Below are 17671 nucleotides of genomic sequence, written 5' to 3' on the forward strand. Positions count from 1 at the left end.
GCACTTGCCACTAAGAAGGCTAACGGTATTCTTGGTTTCACTAGGTAAAGTATAGCCAGCAGGTTGCGAGGTAATCCTTCTCTGCTACTCAGCATTGGTGAGGCTGGACATGGAGTGCTGGGTACAGTTCTGAGCCCTCAACTAAAAGACAGACATCAACATACTGGAAAGAGTCCAGTGGAGGGCCACAAATATGACGAAGGGATGGGAGAAGCTCTCCTATAAGTAAATTCAGAGAGCTCAGACTGTTTAGCCAAGAGAAAAGAAGGCTCAGGGGGATCTTTTCAAAGTATATAAAAAATGGAAATGAGGGTGCAAAGAAGACAGAGACAGAGCCAGGCTCTTTTCCATGGTGCCCGGTGACAGGACAAGAAACAATGGGCACAAACTGGAACACATGAGGTTTCATCCAAACACCAGGAAGCACAGTGCAGGAGATGGCATACTGGCACAGGTTGCCCAGAGAGGTTATGGAGTCTCCCGCCTTGAAGAGACTCAAAAGTCATCTGGGCAATCTGCTCTAGGTGCCTCTGCTTGAGTAGGGGTGTTGGACTAGACATCTGTCCCAGCCTCAGCCATTCTGTAATTCATATAGCTCTGTGATTCATAACACTAAAATCATTACTTACTTGGAAGAAATGACGATAGTGTTTCCTTTAGGTAGTGAGAAGTCATCAGCATCTCTTCCCACAAGAATAGCGTTATACACCAAAGTTTTAATGCTAGGGTTTTTCAGACGCACCTATCACAACAACAAAAAAAATAGCCAAATTTTATTCATTTTTAAAGCACATAAAAGTTCTTCAGCTAGGTTCCAAAATGCAAATGAAGGATACCACAAAATAAGAAAGTATTTCAAATAACAATGCAAATCATTTTTCTCCCTAAGAAGCACAGATGTCCCACAGACTGTCTGACCTGTTTTTCTGAGTACTTCTTTTGTAATGTAATGCCTATGCCAGCTATTAATCTCTTATTCCTCTCTACCTTTATCCCACAAACCAGTTAAATTCATAGATTTTTCTGTGCTCATAAGCACAGGGGGAAAACAGAAATCAGCATCCCAATCCTGAAGAGAAAAATATTCTTCCCTCTTCTACATTTAGTAGTCAAATGACATGACACTCATTCTTTGTTGCAGTATATACATAATATAATAATAATATATACATGCAGCATGTTTTAACATTGTTCTTTTACAGATCTAAATTCAATGGTATCAGTACCTGTTTAACAACAGTCGCATGGAGAGCACCTGTAAATTCTATAGTCTCCTTAGGTAAGTAGTGAGGGAGGCTTTCATATAGGTAGACACATAGAATAAGCATCATGACTGGGTTTGGATCACAGATGTCAGTGGCCTAGTATTGAAAACCAAAAAGAAATAATAACTAAATATTCAGCAACTGCAAAACAGGTCAAAGCTTTAGTCTTCAGAGATTCTAGTAAATCACTGGAAAGAGAAGTATAAACTCTTCCACCAGGCGTGTGAACTTGATTACAGAATCACAGAATCACAGAATCACAGAATTTTCTAGGTTGGAAGAGACCTCAAGGTCATCGAGTCCAACCTCCAACCTAACGCTAACAGCCCTCCACTAAACCATATCCCTAAGCTCTACATCTAAACGTCTTTTGAAGACTTCCAAGGATGGTGACTCCACCACTTCCCTGGGCAGCCTGTTCCAATGCCTCACAACCCTTTCAGTGAAGAAGTTCTTCCTAACATCTAGCCTAAAACTCCCCTGGCTCAACTTAAACCCATTCCCCCTCGTCCTGTCACCAGGCACGTGGGAGAACAGGCCAACCCCCACCTCGCTACAGCCTCCCTTGAGGTACCTAAAAAGAGCGATAAGGTCGCCCCTGAGCCTCCTCTTCTCCAGGCTGAACAAGCCCAGCTCCCTCAGCCGCTCCTCGTAGGACTTGTTCTCCAGGCCCCTCACCAGCTTCGTCGCCCTTCTCTGCACCCGCTCAAGCACCTCGATGTCCTTCTTGTAGCGAGGGGCCCAAAACTGAACACAGTACTGGAGGTGCGGCCTCACCAGAGCTGAGTACAGGGGGACGATCACCTCCCTAGCCCTGCTGGTTACGCTGTTCCTGATACAAGCCAGGATGCCGTTGGCCTTCTTGGCCACCTGAGCACACTGCTGGCTCATATTCAGCCGACTGTCCACCATCACTCCCAGGTCCTTCTCTGCCTGGCAGCTCTCCAACCATTCCTCTCCCAGCCTGTAGCTCTGCTTGGGGTTATTGCGCCCCAGGTGCAGGACCCGGCACTTGGCCTTGTTAAACTTCATGCAGTTGACCTCAGCCCATCGGTCCAGCCTATCCAGATCCTCCTGCAGAGCTTTCCTACCCTCAAGCAGATCGACACACGCACCTAACTTGGTGTCATCTGCGAACTTACTGAGGGTGCACTCGATGCCCTCGTCCAGATCATCGATGAAGGATTAGAAGTCTAATCAAATAATGAAGATGGGAGTGGCTTCCCAGATAAATACAGGCAGGAAAGATCAGCCACAGATTTAAACAACAAGCTACTAAATCAGGCTAATTAAGTATTTTAAAATTTCATGCATAGTATCTTGTAAAATAATGTTATTATAATAAAGTTGTCCATAATACACTCCATTTTTACAATTACAGTTAACTTCGCCCTAAATCAAATGTCAAGTCCTACAGAAAAATATACACACCTGGAAGTAGATCTAAGCAGCAAAACACTGCATTAGAAGGTTATCCTATTAAAAAGTGTTTTTGTTTTGTTTTGTTTTTCCATTTAAGACACTTTGTTTGGATCCCCATAACTGAGACTCTTTTAATATAGCAATACTTTGAAAAAGATGTGTGTACTATGTGCACCTACTTCCCTTAAGCAGAGCTTTATGAAGAACACCTTGTAACATGACTTGAAAATCAGCAAGCAGATAGGTAGAGAACAAAGACTTGCTATAGACTTGCTATAGGAAACTGTACTGTGAGATCTCTCACTAGAGAAGTGCAACTGTAACTGAAATCTGCCAGGTGACAGCAGCTGTGGTAGTATAGTGAGGATTAACAACAAATCAAAAATAAATAAATACAGTCCATCTAATAAAATGTGCCATTAATTAAAGTGAATAATATTGAATAAAGAGTCCAGTTTTTGGCACCACCACCTCTGCAAAATATTTAAACACTTCGTTTTTTTTTTTATTAAAAAAAAAAAAAAGAATCACTCTAGAAAACACATGGGTTCATGGGTGAATGTTATTCCCACTGTAACTTTTTAAGATCTTACAACTACTCTAAATAGCAATCTAGGAGGATAACATTGTATAAATTTAATTTTCTTTTCCCACTTTTTCAGGAAATCTTAAAACTTACCGTCAAACTATTAAAATTTCCAGGGCTCTTTGAGAATAATAAATATTGCTATATATTAATATTTATTCTCTAAACTAGGAGGTCCTTTTCACAGGACCACATTTTCAGCCTCCACATTACTTTTATGAGCACCTTTTTTGCCTCTTATGCATGTCTTTAAGACAGCAAAAGAGATGTACAGATATTTATACTATCACTATAACTGTCTGAGTTATATTTTTTTTTCCAACTTATTGAAAGTTTTACATTAGAGCACATACTGCTTATTGATTTTTCTTCTTCTTTTGACATTATTAAAATGCAACATTAGCTGAAATTTATTGCCTAAAACATAGGACTATAAAACGGCGACTGAGATGTAACTCCTAAGACAGCAGCACTAAGAAAGCAAAAGGATCCATCAATCCAAGCACAACAGCTCCACTCCCTAACTGCTTCTACCTAATGACTGATGGACCCACAATTGTCAAAGCTTTACTTCAGCTAGCAAAAGCTGCATTTTGACATAATGATTCTGTGAAGTGAAAGGGTATAAAGGGCAAAAATTTACAACTGTAGCAGAGGCACCTTCTTCAAACACAATGTAAAAAAACTCAGTTGCTTAAAGCAAACATTCAACAAAGAAAAACCTTTATACAAAATAAGAACCTAACAGCAGACTATTGGCTCAGACTATGGGCCAAAAGAATACCAATTAGATATCCTTTTCCACATGTAGCTACAAGCTGATGTCTAAATGAAAATCATTAGAGGGTTAAGTACACTTGAATATTTTCCCAGTTACAGGCTATTTTCAACACAAGTCTTCCTGAACCACATGACTTCTATCCACCTAGAAATCCTCAGTGGATTTGGACACCACAGTATAAAAAAGATGTAAAGCTATTAGAGTGTCCAAAGGAGGGCAGCAAAGATTGTGAAGTGTCTGGAGGACAAGATGTATGAGGAGCAGCTGAGGTCCCTGGGTTTGTTCAGCCCCGAGCAGAGCAGGCTGAGGGGAGGCCTCATGGCAGCCTGCAGCTCCCTCACGAGGGGAGTGGAGGGGCAGGCGCTGAGCTCTGCTCTCTGGGGACAGCGACAGGACCCGAGGGCACGGCATGGAGCTGGGACAGGGGAGGGTCAGGATGGGGGTTAGGGAAAGGCTCTGCACCCAGAGGGGGGTCAGGCACTGGGACAGGCTCCATTGGGCAGTGGTCACAGCACTGAACCTCCCAGAGTTCAAGAAACATTTTGAAAGTGCCCTCAAGACTCATGGTCTGGTATTTCAGTGGTCTTGTGTGGACCCAGATGGTCGACTGGATGAGGATTGTGGGCGCTCATGAACATCCAATTCAGGATATTCTATGATTCTGTGACTTCTCTTCCAAGCATATATAGAGTCTCTCTCTGAATCTGTGTAAAAATTGTAAAAGCATCTTAAGAGAACACTGTCACAGCTGAACCAAGCACCAGCTGGAACATCATACTGTGGGTGAGCCCATGGCAGAGTGGGGCATGGGCAGGCAGCCCTGAGGCTGATGTGGGGTCCTGGGCCTGTGCAGGTGCGGGAGCCCTATGGGGCTGCTGAGTAGTAGTCAGGGTGTCCTCAGGGCCTTGAGAGTGATTAAGTCTAAATAACATTGAACCTGCGTCATTTGATGACTCTAAGACTGTCATTTAAGCAAAAACACGATTAAGCAAATCATGTTTTAGCAAGGCTGCAAGGAAACCAGAAGGAGCTCCTTGAACAGATGGACTCCTAATGTCTGCTTTAGGAAGAGGAACCTCTCTGTCCCCATACCCTAAAGCATTACATGGAAGGGTAGGAGGGAAAGAAAAGAAAAAAGGGGGGGGGGGGGGGGGAGAATCTGAGTAGTGGAAAAGATTATGAGTCTTGGCTAATGGACTAAAAGCAGAGGAGGAATGTGGCCCTTTCCTACAGGATAAATATTATTTAAGGAAAGATGACTTAAATGAAGACAACTTCATAGACTTACTACTGAGTACAGTTCAGCACTAATTAAAAGAAATGTCTGTAATCCTGCAAATTAAATGTGCAAGAATGTGCTCTATGTGCTTTGTACTACAGCACACAAACTTTTGTTTTGATTGGTACACAATACAATAGGAAGGAGAAAATTGACAAGATACATTAGAAATGACAAAACCTTACCATATTTTAACCTATATACATATTAAATTCACCTTGTATAGCACCTCACTAGGTAAATTTCAAGTAGTCTTCTGCTTTGTCATGTTGAAGGTTGTAGGAGAGTCCATATTATCAACTATATTATCCATGTTATCAATAAAGCTGAGTTCCAGCCAAATGCTCTTTATCTATTGCTCTGATTTTTTAGGCTTACAGATCAAAGAATATGCTTGTTTTATATACTTTTATGTGGATGCTTAGGAAGATTCAGTTTTTTAAAACTCTCTTCAAGTGTTTTTCAAGAAGAGCCTAGTTGAGGTGCTATGTAAGATACAGTCTAATAAAGATATATATGAGAACGCAATTGCTACAATAACAAATAAAAGTGATTTTTAAGCTCTTTTCTATTTTCTGTATGTAAGACAGCACATCGACGTTAGATTCCTATCTCAGGCAAACCAAGATAATTGCATTTGTGTTACAGATTGGCAGATAGATAGAGGGTTCTATCTGTGTCTTTGCAGTATCATAAAAATTTTAATCACGTAACTAAGAATTATGAAAGAAGTGCTTTTCCTTAAAGTTAGTCTTGTCAAGAAGTTGTCACATTTGTCAAACTAATGGCTTCTTACTAAAGTATAGCAAAATGAAGACAATAGAAATACGAGTGTAGCATTAAGTGTCAGCCAGGAAGTTTTCTTTCTAGGTGTACCGGTAGACTAACTGAAGGAAAAATTCAAAGATTTTCCAGAAATTTTAAATTCCTTTCCTCCATTGGCTGCTGACACCATTTTCCTTCTCTCCTTCATTTCACACTCAAATCTTATGGTTATCATCTGTGCCCCCTTTTCTTCCTCATTTGGTCATGCTATTGCCCAGTTGCACTGTGTTCTACACCACAGCTATACTGAATTCCTCTCTGTTTCAGCAGAATAGGCACATTCATTTTCAGCTTCTTAACACTCTGACTTTACTCACAACATGTTCTATACTTGTTTGAAAATATACTCCATTTCACTTGGTCCCAAATGTTTGTTGGCCTCAGTTTTATGTCAAAGGCAAATTAGGATCCTCTGCTGGCTAACCCCTATCACAGCATCCTCTCTCCTAATCTATCCTTGTTACGTACATTTCCAGCAAATCACTATTATCCACCATCCTATCTTACTTTCAATTGGAGGTTCTTCAAATCGAAGTGCTTTAGAACTTAAAATAGCAAACAGAAAGAAAAAAATACATAGAAAGGCACCATTAATACTCCAAGATTGAACTGTCAGTCATGATCAGAAAGTGGAAACAAAGAATTGCTTGACAAAAGTACTATATCTTAAACCTATATCTTAATCCTTAAGAGGATTTAAAAACCTTGAACCCCATTAGAGGTATGTATCATTTAAGCTTGCAGCTGAAGTCTTCCAGACAGTTAAATTTATTACTACAGAATCTTAGATTTTAAAGTGATTGAAAATGCCATCTGTTCTAGACCTGATATATGTCACAGCTTGCACTGTCACCACCATCTTTGCATTAATTAATGCAAAACTGTGCTGAAAGTTCAGAAGTAACGACTGCCTGATAGTCAAGAACTTTGCCAATACTGTTGGAACATTTTAACTTGCTAAATTTAAGAAACAGGACTATCAGAGAAAAATCCCAAACTAGGACACGTCAGCAAGTGGATGCATGTGTGTATTTTGCTGCTTTTACTGCTGAAGAACAAGTTTAAGAAATTTCTACAGTATTCTTGGAAAAGTATGTATGAATTCCAGCAAGCCTATGTAAGAAGTATTCCTTACATTCTCTATTGTTTTACTTTCCAGAATATTTTGGTTTTAGACCACACCTTAATCTACAATTAAATGCAGATGTTGAAGATCTGAGATCTGTTCCTTTTTCTATTGTTGACTGATTATATAGTTTTGTTTAAATTCTTAATATATATAGAGATTAACTTTCCCATCTACAAAAACATCAATACCTTAAAAATATGGTGAACTACTAATATTACTACATTGTAGTCTTAAAACACACTAAGTGCACTAAAACTGCATGTCCTAGAGTTCTGCTTCCACCTTGAATATGGTTAACTCCTTTTACTTATCAGCCATTCAGCCTCTGCCTTCATGTGCTGTACTGGCTGTTTTTCATATTACAAAATGAACCAAAAAAACGCCTTTATTTTCAAGATTATACCTATGTTATTTTCTTACGGTTCCTGTCAGTTATAAGTATATGAAATGGATTTTCTTGGCCTGTAATAGCAAGGACGTTTATAATAACATATAAATATCAGGAGGTGGTAGCAGAAAAACAGCTAGTACAACTGGAAACAGTATTGTTAATTTTGCACTGCAAATCACATTTTAGGCAGGTTTCTGTAGTGTAGCGGTTATCACATTCGCCTCACACGCGAAAGGTCCCTGGTTCAGTCCCAGGCAGAAACACTTAATTTTGAGAGTATTTAAGGAAAGGTTGGACTTGGTGCTTAGGGACATGGTTTACTGGGTGACATTGGTAGCAGGGTGATGGCTGGACCAGGTGGTCTTTTCCAACCCTAATGATTCCACAATTCTATGAATGGGGAAAAAAAAAAAAAAAAAGTTGTAATTGAGCTTCCTTTCATATCACTTCATATCACCACACCTCCGTCTCTGATTCCTAATACTATTCATTCCTTTGGAAAGCTTCTTCATACACAGACAAATACTATGTCTATTCTACTATGTCATCTTCTTGTCCTTCTAGCCAGCTCAACATGCCCCACACCCACCTCAGCCCATCACAGTCCCTGACATTCACTTTGCTCATGATGGAAGCTGAACCACTCTGCAAATTAAGATGATGATTAAATTTAACTGAAACGGTTGTTACTAATTTTGATAAGGATAGGACTTTAATCAATAAGTGAGCAAAGGAGAAGTGAATCAGCTATACAGAAAATTTGGAGGTAACAGAGCTTAAACTAATGGAAGTGAGCTGTGAGGTGTGCTACCAAACATATAAAAATGATCCTAGGTCAACTATAGAGTAATGCAGAAGTAACAAACAACATCAACGTCACAGGAGGAATCCCAGTGAAGGACTGCAGAGGTTGATGGCTTTCACACCAGCAGTCCAAGGGTACTGACTTCCGTGTGGAACAAACCTGGGACAGAACACTCATGAGTGTGCATGATTTAGATAGAGGCACCTAAATGCCACCAGACATTTATATATATGTATATTTTTACCACTCTTTTTTATGTTTTAGTGCAGGATGATTGTTGTTATATATATTTTTAATTTGTCTTAGAATGTTAATAATAAATTCTACTCAGTCTTTCATTTTGTGCTTTCGATGCTAGAATCTGAAATTAATAAGTCTTGTTATAATCACCTAGTTTCATCTATACAGTTCTACAAATCAAGAAATTATGGAAATTACTTGTTATTAAGTGTATTTATATGAAGCAGTATTTTTATTTCCATCATACAGTAGCACATCATGGAATAAAACTGATTCACTGAAATCTCATCTCAATTTGATATACAATATTGCTATTATAAAAGTTAAAAAAAATCAAAAATAAAACAAAGTATGTGAGTAAAGATGGTATAAAATCATTTACCTTTATGTCTATAGTCAGATTGACAGCGTGCATAGCATTCACAAGTATCAAACAGTTGTGCAGAAACTGTGCAGGAGTTTTTGCATTAGTATACATCCTTACAAAGTGAGTAGCAATCTAGGGAAGATATAGAAATCAAACTTTTCATATTCCACTCAGCAAAACTAGTATGTTTGCATTTTCATTCTTTGAAAAATCCATAAGATCTAAATTTTGAACTAAAATTTTCTCTTAAGAATATACCAGAGAAGAGAAAAAGTAATCACTTTTTCAGAAAATCAGAAGAGAAAAATAATCACTCTGCACTCACTAAATGGTATTTTGTTTTTAAAAACCATACAAGTCAACAATTCCAAAGGAAAATAAAGCCTGAGTAAATCCACTTAATTAACATTGCCCTGTGTATAAAACTTGCATGATATTAAGAGAAGTCCTTACCAAGTATGGACAATAAGCTGCCAGCTGTGCTGCCAGTACCAGACCATCTAGAAGATCTCGGTCAAAATTCACTATCCATCTCATTGGTGGTACTTCACCTGATTTAAAAACAGAACAGGATGAGTGAATTAGACCCTCTCTCCTGACATGCCTAATTTTACTCTGGGTAGATATAAAGACTTTATGAAACGACTGAGTAGAGGAAAGAACAGAAAAAGGAAACATGCCACATTCACATTTAGAATTTCCCAGGCATAATTCTCCTCCAGAGCCATTCCTGGAAACATGAAAAATCTCACCTAGAGTATTGTAAATATTATGCATACATTATGATACAAATGTCAGAGTATTCATCACAACTGGAGGGACGGTAGATAAGCTAAACCTAACCTCAACAGATAGCTGTAAATTTAGCTGTCATACTTAGGTACATAAGCATGTAAATTATTATGTGGCTAGGCATAAGGTTCATGCAGCTACTGAAACTCACAAAAACATTCACGAATACTCTACAGTTGAAACATTCAAGCATATAGGAAATAATAGGTTATTAATTTTCTTCAAGGTCATATTAAATTATTTGGCACTTATTTAATAAATGCAATATAAATGAAAGCTCAAAGCTCAGCTCCTCCAGCACAGATCACTACTTCTATGTTTCAGTTTTAAATGATCCAAAATTTCATACATTTCAAAAAAATAAATATATCGTTTTAATATAAATTTTATGTAGAAATGTTTTTTCTTTCAAAAGTGCTACCATAAAAAATAAATTTAAAAAAATCGAAAACTAAACAGCTATGATGGTAATGTAATGATGTTAAGAATAGTCCATCATCTTCCTTAGCAAAAGAATATGGAGACTCCAGTACCTGACACAAAATTAATTTTAAACAATAGGAGCATAAAATGTTTTATCAAGATACATATTTCAGACCTTTCTTTCAAATCTGTCCTTACTATGAGCTTCATTCTACAAGATCATACCTATGAAAACAGGTAAATAGCGTTTGTTCTGAAGAACTCAACTTTTACATCCAGTACAATCCCTTGCCTGTACTCACTCACTTTTTTGATATCAAATGCAGTTGCAGAATTGCCATTAGTAACAGTGATGAAGCTATAGGTGATGTTGCTAATGCCAGATTACAACATATCACTACCAGCTTGCTTAACCTCCAGAAGTACGGTTAAATCAAATTTGCAAATAAGTAGCTATTGTCACCTACAGGTATAAATCTGGTTGTGGAACTCCTCATTTACACCAAATGGATGAGTTGTAAGTTTATAAAATTGGTTTATAGGTGTTGCAAATATTATGTTTCATACTAAATTTAAAAGAGAAGCTACCCACAAACAAAATAGAAGAAATAAAATAACAATGGAGCAAATCAGTGTGTTCAGAGAAAATTGTATATTAATGCAAAGTAAATACATCAGATTATAAGCTCAAACCAAAATGAGTTCCAGAGAAGACTAATTTTTAAGTATTTGCTTTCATAAAATAACCTAGCTAACACACAATAGATTTTTTTCTAACTGTGACTTCCTATTTCATGGAAGACTGAAGTTCTTACAGAATTTTCAGGGATGGTTCATGAATACTTAGATGAAAAATGTTGATGTACATGTGTTTTGCAGCAGGGGGTGCTGGTTCATTATGATCCTATTAAGAATTAAGACAGACCCTCAGACTTCATAAAGTATCACTGACATTTAGGAAAAAAAAAAAAAAAAAAGGATACTGTGCCATCAAGAAAAATACTATACACTTAAAAGCAAACTTATGACTTCCCGCTTGTTGTAGCAGTCAGTTGAAAAGGTTCTTTTTTTAGTTTCACGTTCACATTCTCTAATGTGAGAATTTAAGATGATGTTTGGTCTAACTAAGCACTAGAGCTGTGACATTATTACTGCAAAATAATTTCAAGCAGGGTGCTAAATACTATGTTTTAACTGCTAAAATATTTCAGTGGAAAAATGAATGTATCAAAACATTCAGTGGAAAAGTAATTAGATTATTAGTAACAAATTACACTTCGAAAACACTTATTCAAGTTACGACAATCCCCTGCAAAATTTATCTTTCTTAATTTGTTTGTTCATGTACAGAATACAGATGCCTCAGCATCTGAAAAACTTTAATGTCTATCATTCCATGTCAACTATTTGCAGATATTCAAACACATGAACATAGCTGAAGTGAGAAAGTATAGGAGCACATGCTGCACAAGCTTACCAAATAGGGCATGTAAATTCATCGTGAGTTTACTCTGGGACATTGATTAATTTAGTTTTTGCCTTCTTCAGTATTTATGCTTGTTTAATGTTTCCTACTCATTCTCTAAAGTGACTTCAAACACAATTTCAAATGAAAGTAAAGATCAACAGGTTAATGAGTTTGAAATCCAATGGCTGCACAGCTCCATCTCATTACAGTATTCAAGGCCCCTTCCACCTAATTAAAACCAATTACTGTGACAGTTACTTTCAACGAGATGTCTCTCACAATGGTAAGCTCTTGGATCTAAACAGATGTAACTCTGGCCTACCTCTTCCACCCTCTCCTTCCCCAAAAAAACATTTACCATATCAGAAGATAGATGGAAATCTTACCATGAATTAATCACCATATAACATATGATATCTCATACGCTAATTATAATTGCATTGTTTTTAAGCAGTCTCTTTTCTTCTGGTAAGACCTAAGCTGTTACTTTGTCCCACTTTCATGGTTAAAAATTCATCTCTAATAAAAATTCATCTCTTTAACCCAAGAACTGGGTTAAAAGTAAAAATGATCACTCTCCACTCATCTCCAAAATACAGCAAGAGTCTTCTAGGACATACCAAAAAAAAAAAAAAAAATTAAGTGACTACCTAAAAATTCTCCTTTTCTGAAGAAAGTTTCAAATAAGTTTATTTTATTGTGGTTGTTTCATTAGTAAGAACAGAAAGAAAACTGAATAAATATACATTTACATTCAAAATACTATTTTGAATGAACTTCCATTTAAAAAATAAAAAAATATATACTGTTTAAAAGAGTTAAAAAAAATAAAAGTTAAAATGCACTTTAACAAGCCCCTGTAAGTGATCTACAATGAGGATAGTTTTGTTTCAGCTGTGGATCTCATGCTATTTCAGCCTCAGGTATAAGCTTTCAGGAAACAGTATAAACACTTCATCAAAAGAAAAAAACAAGCAACAACAACAACAACAAAACCACAAACAACAACAACAACAACAACACTATATACAGAATCTTAGCTCTGGGAGCCCCAATATAAAAAGGATATGTACATATTGGAATGAGTCCAGAGGAGAGCCACAAGGATGATCAAAAAGATGGAGCACCTCTGCTATGAAGACTGGGTAGGGGATATTTTTATTTTTTTGTTTTGTTTTGTTTTTGTTTGTTTGTTTTTTGTTTTGTTGTTGGTTTTGTGATTATTTTTTTTTTAAGTTTAGCTTTTATTAATTGATCCATCAGTATGATATAACTACTTTATCTCACTGACTTACTAAAACTGATTCATACCTGCTTTGTATTGCAAAGCACAAAAACCAATTTACTTTCCACTGTTCCCTTTTCCCCAATTTCTCCAGTGTCTTGAAGTCACCCTTTATGCTCCCCGTAACATATTGTTCTGTCCCTCACTAACTGTATAAAAATATTTCTTTTGAGAGAAACATTTTAATGAGCAATATTTTTAATAACAAAGTATTATCTTTGAAGAAAGATGGTTGTGTTTTTTTTTTTTCAAAGAAACACTCCAGAAAATGGCTAATTGAATTGACAGTTCCCAATATTCCCTGAAGAAGCAATTGTTCCCAATGTTTATGAAGTTAAACATTTCACTGTTTTAAAATAACTATCACATCCCACTGATAAGAGAAAAAAAAAAAAAAATGAGAACTCTGAGCTGCTGTCTGGGAAAAAAAAAAAAAAAAAAAAGAAGAAGAAGAAATTACATCCAATCTTAGTCTAACTAGATACATGAAGGTATTCTTTTGCTGCAGTGTCATGTCTTCCCCCAGTGTTCCCATCCTTCCCTCCCTCCTCCCTCCCTCCTCCCTCCCCCCAAAAAAAAATAAAAAAAAAATGAAATGGTTGGCAAACCAAAATCATGATCATCTTTCTAGAAGACCATAGTTTAGCCCTCCCCAAAAACCACTGCACAATAAAAACCTAAACAACTCTTCCCACTCACATACCATGTTACCTTAATTCTGAGAAAAAAAAATGATGATGAAAAACTACCATTAATCTTCCAAAAAAGAAAAATTCCAACAGAAAAGGAAGAAACAGATCAGTTGTAACACAGAGGTATGATGCACTGGTATTATCTGAATAACAAGACCACCCAAAGACAACAAAAGATTCTTACATCCAGCATTAAAACTCTCAAAGGATCAGGTTTGGTTTAATCTACTGTTTTAAGAGTTATTTTATAAAAACTTAAGAATAGCAATAACTCTTTAAAGTACTGTGTTTCTTGCAAAGCTGTACCACAGTTTTCACAATCAATAAAAAAAAAAAGGTAAATTTTTGCAAAATCAACTGATATATTGTAAGAAGGCACAACAGATGTCTTCATAAATGATAAATCTTCTGTTTGCAAGGTCTGAATTACTGAAAAATGGGAGAAATATATAGGGTTAGGCTAACACTATAAGGCTTTCAATTAAATCTATTAAACATAAGAATCAAAACTGATGACGTTTAATGACCAAGGGTATGAAACGGTGCTTTGTAAGAAATAAATGTTATCATACAGAAATACAATGGAAAAGTGATAATTGAGTGGTGATGTGATATAGATCAATATAAGCAAGCATGACATTGACAGTGGGAACCAGACATTGCTGTTAAATGGCTCTGTGGCATACACAAATTTGTTGGGAACAGAAGTATCAAATTACAGTATCAAGTAAAATAGTATGACGTCAGAGGTTCACATAGGTTTAAAACACAATGATACAAATTCACAGAATAAAAATCTAGTGCAACCTTCAGCCACAGAAGTACCACCTCCATTTCAAGTAGTCTTGAATATCAAGTTAGGAAATATCAGATTGTGGATGAAGAAAGTATTGTCATATGGTTGCACCGTATCTTAAGCATTTTCTATTGCAGATATAGAGCTAGACCTCTAAACTAACAGACTAAGTCCTTTTTAAAGTAAATTACTTCAGTAATAATGGTTTCTAATATTATATAACACCTTCCTATTCTGGGATCTGCAAATCTCTGGAGGTAGAACGAATCTATAGTTATAATAATGCCTATAGTCCTGTCTCAATAGCTTAATTCTGGTACTGAATAACACAAACATTTACACAAGAAATATGTAGCAATAACTTTTTCTGTAATTGCTGACATTATAACTAGGGCAAGGTTTAAAATGATTCTACTGAGGTATACAATACAGAGCATAAGAAAGATGAGATCTAAAATGTATTTAGGACTGATAACTGATTTGCTTTCAGCACATAATACATGTGCAGACTGGTAGGCAAACTATAGTGTCTACTTCAGGCAAGATCCAACAACCTTTGCTCTTGCAAGCTAATAGTTATTCTTCTAAGAACTCCTGAAATCTCAGACACAGATCAATTTAATACCAGTCAGTTCATAATTCTAAGCAGAAAAGTTCAACAAAAACCACATGGGACAATGACAGGAAAACAGATACACTGCTGATTTGTCTCATTTATTCCCATCTGTTACAGAAGGCTTTTTACCCCAAGGCATGAACATTTACCTTTCTGTTCCTATTAAAATTTTCTCATCATCTTTCATTATCTATGCTGTTATGTTTTATTTCCACTGATTCTTCTCCCAAATAATCTCTTAAATTGACATTTTTTTTATGCAGCACATAAAAATAGTGTTTCCTTATATCAGTATCCATTTTGTTGCTTTTCAACAGAAAATTTTCAGGTGTAAAGAGAAGCAGTTTTTAAGTCACTGAATGATAATAATAGCCACTAAATCAATGTGTCACTTTCAACACATTTTTTTTAAATTACAGAACACTATTTCACTTATAAACTGCTGTGACTTAAAATGCAATAAATCATAACAATTCATTACAGTATACCTGGCTTCTATGTTGGCTTCAGAATGAATACTATAACCCCTGCATCACTTTATTTAATCATAAAAAAATAAAAAAGTGAAATACCATTCTCAATAAAATTCACCATTTGATATTTACAATGTATTAACTGGATCTTTATTAATCTTCATAGACTGAAATTTGGTTTCCCCTCACAAAACGTCTGAAGTTGTATTACTAAATCCACAGCCATACCATACTAAATCTACATATTTGGCATGCACTATAGAAGAAGCACTACTAGAAAAATAATCCAAAAGCTTATTTACCCAAGAAAGAATAAATACCAATGTACAAACACTGTAAAGAGTCTTGTTTAGCTGTAGGTAGAGTAGCTGTCTAGGCATCTCTGGACGTAGTGCAAAGGAAATATAGGTGTTATTAAAGTTTACAATAAAGACAACACACAGTGGGGTTGAGGAATGTATCCATACACCATTTATGGTGAACCATAAAACTGGCCAGGTAGCTAGCCATTCTTTCTGCAAATTGTCATCCACACACATGGAACTCAGATTACACACTACAGCAACTTGGAGTAAAAGGAGAAGAGTGCTCCCTACTTTAAGACAGCTTCACTAAAGCTGACACTAGACACAGATAATAAGAAAATGTTACATTGCAAATATACATGTACTTACGTACTACAGGGCATGTTACCTTAGCTAGGCAAGCTCCCTATGTTAATCATAAAATCAGAACCAAACTATGAGTTGAAAGGTAAAAATCTGTTTCTATTGGATGCACAATGTATAGACTGACCTTTCATCTTACCAGAAGAATTATTCAACACATTTTAGAATATCCAGTATAATTCTCTTCTAAATAGATAAAACGAGAAACGCGATGGAATATTCAAAATATATTCAAGTTAGATAATATGCCCAAATGAGACTTCCAGAAAATGATATGCAAATAGATTATCCATAATTCACACAGGTCAGAAATTACTCATGGCACAATGACACTAGACAATCTTTTCCATATGTGGCTTATTAGCCGTTTTTTTGGAGTTCTTCATTGATCATCATCATACTGCCTCTTCTTAGTTTTAACTACCCATTCAAATTAATGATGAAAAATAGCATGAGGTTAAGGTCAAGAATCAGAAGGGAGAAATCTTACCAGGAAATAACAATAATAGTTGCTACTGGTTGAACAGTGGCAGATCAGTTTTACCAGATGTGAATAACAGAACTGGTTAGGTCAGTCTTAAACTGAACAGTTCATTTTGTCTAATCTTACTCAAGCCATCATGAGGAGTCAAACTGACCTTGCAAGTAGGGCAAGAGTTAAAAAATGGTCTGCATCACATTCCTAAATGGCATTATAGCTAAGTCAATATGAAAGTTATTCTAAAAATTCTGACAAGCCTAACCTTCAAACACACCACTAGAAGCACAAATACTAACAACTGCATATGCCTGCAGGCAGGAAAATTAAGAGAAAGTGAGTACGATTAGCACCTCCTTCCTGCAGTCATTAATGGAAAGGAGAAACTGGGAAAATTCAGCACAGGTCACCCTTTATGCCTAGTTAGAAATGATAAGAACACACAGAACAACAGGAGGTAGATCCTGAACAGTGCTAGTCAAAAGACATTCATCATGTAACCCAGAAACACAAGAAATGGAAATATGCATGGGTAGGCATTCCCCCCCTCCCCCCCCCAAAAAAAAAAAAAACTTTCACTGGCAAGTTGTCATGATATCTCTATGAACCATATTATTTACAAAAGGAATAATAGAAGTGAGAGTATAGTGAAAAAAAAAAAAAAAATCACCTTTTTGACCATCTTTCCACACAATTTTTCGATTCTTCTCATAATGTTTATTTAACCAAGTAAGGATGATTCGTTCATACGGAGAATATATGTTACTGGATAAAGGTTCTGATTTTATTCTTGGCATGTTCAGCACATTTTCCAAATTGAACGGATCAGTGGTCTTGTGCAAAGAAACACGAGGAAGAACAAACACCTGAAATTAGAAACCATGTTTTTA

The 17671-nt window shown here is 36.3% G+C and overlaps 1 protein-coding gene across 1 annotated transcript in view; it reads right to left on the reverse strand.

Moving 5' to 3' along the window:
• Positions 1–17671, reverse strand: part of CFAP47 (cilia and flagella associated protein 47) — a gene marked incomplete at both ends in the record, with an annotated part of 301646 nt that overhangs the window by 214506 nt on the left and 69469 nt on the right. The window contains 5 exon segments of the mRNA XM_082784753.1: positions 630–742; positions 1227–1361; positions 9106–9222; positions 9544–9641; positions 17452–17647. Coding sequence (XP_082640879.1) covers positions 630–742; positions 1227–1361; positions 9106–9222; positions 9544–9641; positions 17452–17647 — 659 coding nt within the window.

This window comes from Aythya marila, assembly GCF_965140915.1.
Source record: "Aythya marila genome assembly, chromosome: 1".
Classification (NCBI taxonomy): Eukaryota; Metazoa; Chordata; class Aves; order Anseriformes; family Anatidae; genus Aythya; species Aythya marila.